The 6,318-nt window shown below is 43.9% G+C and overlaps 1 protein-coding gene across 1 annotated transcript in view; it reads right to left on the reverse strand.

The window, feature by feature from the left end:
• Window positions 1–5,151, reverse strand: part of LOC132394811 (uncharacterized) — a 53,731-nt gene extending 48,580 nt beyond the window's left edge. Inside the window, exons 1-2 of the mRNA XM_059971218.1 lie at window positions 5,097–5,151; window positions 682–783 (exon numbers count right to left, since the gene is read on the reverse strand). Of these exons, the coding sequence (XP_059827201.1) occupies window positions 682–783; window positions 5,097–5,151 (157 nt within the window). The remainder of the gene's footprint in view (window positions 1–681; window positions 784–5,096) is intronic.
• Between the last annotated feature and the right edge of the window lie 1,167 nt (window positions 5,152–6,318).

The following is a 6,318-nucleotide window of genomic DNA, read 5'->3' on the forward strand; positions in this document are numbered from 1 at the left end:
ACCACAACAGCTGCCTATTGATGCAAAGAACCAAACTGTTCCACCTATCGCCACAGGGCAGGAAATGTACCAACCTCTGCCCAGACCTGCTAACTTTGTCTACATGACTGAACCAACTGACTCTACATGGCCTCCGATCTGGGAGAACAACATGCTGACCTGTTATTCCAGACCTAAATTATTCCCTGCAGTCTAATCTATCCTGGTCACTTGCTGTCAATATTCTGCACTGGCTGCATCTTCTGGTGTTCCAATGGCCACACCTTGAGGAGTGCACGACACTGCAGCCAGACATCCCACATGGTCAATGGTTTGATTCTCCTGACATCCACAACAATTGGTTATGCGGCTGTCCCACAATTTCACTGGTAACTCACCGAATCACCCAAGTTCCATCACTCAGTCTGGTCTATCTATGTGCCCTCCAGTGATTTATCTGACCTGTAAGTGTTCAGCTGACCTGTGCTGTGTTTCTGGTGGTTCTGAACTGTTGATGTTTTGCCATCACTGTCTGAACCTCCAGCAGGTTTCCCTGCACCCAGTTGTGGGGCTGAGGACCGCAGGTGCTGGTGGTCCTGATAAAGCATCTTACAATGTACTGACTGAGATACTCAATGCATTCCAACCACCCTGCAGAGAACTGAGTTCATCACTTTCATACAAGTTCATTTGACCACATACCAAAAGTCGTAGTGCTGACGATCCAGGCAATGATGAAACAATTGATGAGGACGATAGCACAGACGGCTTTCAACCTCCCCCAAATTGTGATCATCTGAGAACCTTTTCAAAAATAAAAAGAAATTAACAACATTTGATAACCAAACAATATGAATGATTTAACACATGCATCAATGGACAAATGTCCCGGTAACAGAGCTTGACTCAGGGTTGTTTCGATTGGTGACGATATTGCATGTCCTAAACATCAAGCAACCCAAACAACTCTGAAATGGATCAGATGTCAGAGCTTTGGATTGAAGGAGGTTCAGGAGTTCACTCACCACTGCAGCAAATGGGGAGCTCAGAGAGACACAAAACACAGTTTGTGGCTGCTACCAGGATTTGTTTTACATTTGATAACTTAGATAAACCCTCAGCCAGTGACTGTGCGAGCGAAGGCAAAGCAAATTCGTTGGATCTGCTCTGCTGGTGCGCTGCAAGATCAACTCACTTGGAGTTGGAGCCGTGCTGGTTGGAGTGAATGGTTCAGAGGGGAGAAGACGGGACAGAGGATGCCCGTCCAACTAACCGGGTATGAGGATGGATTGCTCTGTGCACTGAGCCAAATTGGAGAGGTCGAGAACGGCTTCTTCAGCAGCGAAATCTGGGTCTGAACCGAATCGTGGGCGGTGTTTTCAAGGCTCCTAATATGATGTACAATCCACTGTTTGGACCATCTAAATGCTGGCCCATATAGACTGGAAAGGCAGGATGTTGAGAGTCGGATGAGGTTGGATCACTTCGGGCACCAAGCCAATTTGGAGACGTTGAGAACAGCTCTTTCGAAAGTTATATCTCAGCCCGTAGTGATTCACCAGCAGCAAGGCCTGGGTTCTAGTGTGAGGTTCCAACAACTTCAACCACTGAGGTTCGGAGTTTCAAAGGTCTTTTTGTGGGTTGATTTATTTTTTTACTTTCCTCTGGACATGTTCCTTGTAACTCTCTGCACATTGGGTGTTAGACTTTTTTCAGATATATGGAGTTAGTGGTTGTGTTTCATTGTTTCATGGCTGCCTGTTAGGAGATGAATCTCAAGGTTGTATAATGTATACATACTTTGATAATAAAATGTACTTTGAATTTAAACACCAGCTCAGATAGTCTGGGGCAGGGGTCGGCAACCTTTACCACTGAAAGAGCCATTGGGACCCGTTTCCCACAGAAAAGAAAACACTGGGAGCCACAAAACCCGTTTGACATTTAAAATGAAATAACACTGTATACAAGGTTTTGTTTTGCCTTTATGCTATGTATAAACAAACTATAATGTGTTGCATTTATGAAATCGATGAACTCCTGCAGAGAAAACGAAATTACATTTCTGCATGCAACAAAAACATTTTGAACTCCGAAAAAAAAGGCGTTGGGTTGAAGGTTACTTTTAAGTAAAATACTCAATGTCTATTTGAGTCCTTCTTGTATTTATGAAAAATGCTGAACTTAAATTGTCCGCCAGCAGCAAACCAAAAATAACGTCAGCCAGCTGTCAACCTGAAAAATAAAAAGACTATTTCACTGAACAATGAAAAAATATGAATATACGTAAAATAATAGGCAATTAAAATATTTATCATACTTGGTTAATGGGATTTCTGCTCCTGGACCTCAGCGCACAGCGTCTGCACATCAGGGCTGTATGACGTCACCTTCATCTTTACACAGGATCGCAAGCTGTCATCTGTGAGGCGTGCGCAATATTTGTTTTTAATAAAGTTCATGTTGGAGAACACCTGCTCACATACATATGTGGATCCAAAGATCGACAGGACTCCAAGCGCATACTTTTTAATGTTTACATAAATGTCGGGGATAGCATTCCATGTTTCGAACACAAGTTTGTCCGGTTTAGGGAGGTTTTCAATATCACTCCATTTGTGATTCTGAGCAAGAACAGCCTTCTGACGGGCAACATCTTCAAGGTCTGCTGTCAAGCATCTAAACTTGGACACCCATATGTCTTTGTCGGCTATGTCGGCCAGTTCCATCTCAAGATCAGGTTGACTCACACCTGCCAATGCAGTCGTATTCAGTAGGGATGGATCGATGCTTAGGGGAGTGACCGGGAAGGATAATGTGTTTTTTCCTCTCTGAACTCACAGAAGTGTTTCCCAAACGATGTTTGCATTGCGATGATTGCAGAATGTAAATACTCCAAATTTATCATGTCATGAGCTTGTTTGAACTCTCTCAAATTGGGGAAGTGAGACAATGTGCCTTTCTGTAAATCTCTGGCAAGCACTGTCAACTTGCGCTTGAATGCCGAAACATCCTCCAACATGTGCAGGGCTGTGCGTCCGTTCCCCTGAAGAGCTGTGTTCAGCGTGTTCAGGTGTGCTGTAATGTCTACCATGAAGTGTAGCTTTTCCAGCCACTCTGGCTGCTCCAGCTCAGGAAAGGTGAGCCCTTTGCTGCCCAGGAAAGTTTTCACTTCTTCCAGACACACGACAAAGCGTTTCAGCACCTCCCCACTGGACAGCCACCGGACTTTGTTGTGCAACTGGAGATCAGAATATCTGCTTTCCAGCTCGTCTGGGAACAAACGGAATTGACGGTGATTTAAACTTTTTGCCATTATTTTATTGACAATCTGAATGACAACATCCATTACTTCTGTGCATTCCAGAGGAAATGTTTGAGCGTACAGTGCCTCTTGGTGCAAGATGCAGTGAAAAGTCAGCAGCTTTCTGTCCAGCGACTTCTGCAGTAAAGCCACAAATCCCTTGTGCGCTCCTGTCATACTTGGTGCCCCATCAGTAGCTACTGACACCAGGAGGGTGGTCTTTATTCCTTTGGCTCTTAAACAATTCAAGACAGCCTCACAGATGTCCTCCCCCCGTGTTTGGCCTTTTAGAGGTATCAACTCAATCATTTCTTCCAGTGGCCCGGCAGAGTTTACATACCGGCAGAACAACGCTATTTGTTCAATATCACCTTTGTCTTTAGACTTGTCACAGGCAATCGAGTAGGCCACAGCTGAACGGATGTCTTTAATTTGCTGTCTTATGATGTCTTCTGCCATTTTTATGGTTCTGTCTTTGACAGTCTTTGCAGAGAGGGGCATATCACTGATTTTCTGCACAATTTCACTCTTGTTTTTAAAGTCCGTGAATAGATGTTTTGAAATCTTAATGAAAGATTCTTTTATATATTCACCATCGGTATACTGCTTCCTGTGCCTGACTATTTCCTGAGCGGCAACAAAACTAGCATATGTCGTTGATTTTCCAGACTTCATCCACTTCTTGAAATTATTGTATATTAAGCATACCGGTAAAACAGTCTCGTCAGCAGTGAAAGCAAATAAATCAGCCCACATATCATTAAACGTTCTGTTTTCTTCAGTCACTTTTCTTTTTTTTAGAATTTTCCATAGTTAGCCTAGCTTGGATCGAAAAATTAAAGAAATCGCGCACTGGTGGGTGTCAGGCATTGGCAGTGGTGACATATATTAATAGCAACAAAAAACACGTTTTATTTAGATTGTACAAGATCACCATAATCTTCAAATTTAGAATTACATTTCAAAAATAAACAAACTAACATAAAATACATTTTAATTAAATACTCATCATTTATTTTCCAAAGCCACAGGGAGCCACAGCACAGAGATGAAAGAGCAGCATGCGGCTCCGGAGATGCGGGTTGCCGACCACTGGTCTGGGGGTTTCTCTCTCCGTGAAACTAAGGCTGTGAGACTGCCCCTGGTAGTTGTGCTTCGTGTCTGTGAACTTTGCAGATGTTTACCCCGTTAAAGTGAAGAAGTGAATACCAAGGTTTTGGGCCTACTCCAGGCTGCTCCAGGGTTTGGATCTAAAGACTCAATTTGGTTCAGAATGCTGTTGTTGTCGCTCACTTCTCTTGTTTATATGATTTGTTTTGGTATTTCTGTTTCTCTTTCTCACTGGGCACTGGGGAGTTGGTCTCATATTCTTCAACTGGGATCTTTCAAGTTCCCTGCTTTGTGACTGCCTGAAAGCAAACAAATCTCAACCTTGTATAATTTCTACATTCTTTGATAATAAATGCACTGAAACTTTGATCTTTGAAACTTAACCCATGACCTCTATTTGTAGATCCACCTAGCCTCAGTGGAAAAATCCTGCTTGCATTTACCCTATCTGTACCCTTCAAAATCTCTGTCAAATCTCCCCACAAACCTCTACTTTCCAAGGAATAAAGCCCTAACTTATTCAATTTTTCTCTGTATCTCATGTCCTCCAACATCCTTGCAGTTTTGTTTGCCCAGTTGTAGGAAAGATGAGGTGGCTTTGGAGAGGGTGCAGTAAAGACTGGATTAGACTGTTTGAGCTAAAAAGAGAGGTTGAGCAAATTGGACTGTTTTATGTGGAGTGTCAGAGGCTGAGGGGGGATACCTGACAGAAGTTTATAAAATTCTGAGAGGAGTAGATAGGGCAGACAGTCAGTCATTTTGCCCAGGGTGGAAATGTCAAAAACTAGATGCTGTAGCTTGAAGGTCAATGGCTAAAAATTTAAAGGAGATCTGCAGGGCAAATTATTTTACAGAGTGCCAAGTGTTTGGAGCAGGCTGCCAGGGGTGGGAGAGACATTTAAAAGGCATTCCGACAGGCAGAACAGACTGCAGGGGATGCAGGGATATGGATCATTTTCAGGCAGAAGAATCTGCAGGGGATGCAGGGATGTGGATCATGTTCAGGCAGAAGAATCTGCAGGGGATGGAGGGACATGGATCATGTTCAGGCAGAAGCATCTGCAGGGGATGGAGGGATATGGATCGTGTTCAGACAGAAGTATCTGCAGGGAATGGAGGGATATGTATCGTGTTCAGACAGAAGAATCTGCAGGGGATGGAGTGATATGGATTGTGTTCAGACAGAAGAGTCTGTAGGGGATGGAGGGATATGGATCGTGTTCAGACATAAGAATCTGCAGAGGATGGAGGGATATGGATCGTTTTCAGGCAGAAGAAACTGCAGGGAATGGAGGGATATGGATCGTGTTCAGGCAGAAGAATATGGAGGGGATGGAGGGATATGGATCGTGTTCAGACATAAGAATCTGCAGAGGATGGAAGGATATGGATCGTTTTCAGGCAGAAGAAACTGCAGGGAATGGAGGGATATGGATCGTGTTCAGACAGAAGAATCTGCAGGGGATGGAGGGATATGGATCGTGTTCAGACAGAAGTATCTGCAGGGAATGGAGGGATATGTATCATGTTCAGACAGAAGAATCTGCAGAGGATGGAGTGATATGGATTGTGTTCAGACAGAAGAGTCTGCAGGGGATGGAGGGATATGGATCGTGTTCAGACATAAGAATCTGCAGAGGATGGAGGGATATGGATCGTTTTCAGGCAGAAGAAACTGCAGCGAATGGAGGGATATGGATCGTGTTCAGGCAGAAGAATATGGAGGGGATGGAGGGATATGAATCGTGTTCAGACATCAGAATCTGCAGAGGATGGAAGGATATGGATCGTTTTCAGGCAGAAGAAACTGCAGGGAATGGAGGGATATGGATCGTGTTCAGGCAGAAGAATATGGAGAGGATGGAGGGATATGGATCGTGTTCAAGCAGAAGAATCTACAGGGGATGGAGGGATATGGATCGTGT

The sequence above is a fragment of the Hypanus sabinus genome, chromosome 5 (genome assembly GCF_030144855.1).
Source record: "Hypanus sabinus isolate sHypSab1 chromosome 5, sHypSab1.hap1, whole genome shotgun sequence".
Lineage (NCBI taxonomy): Eukaryota > Metazoa > Chordata > Chondrichthyes > Myliobatiformes > Dasyatidae > Hypanus > Hypanus sabinus.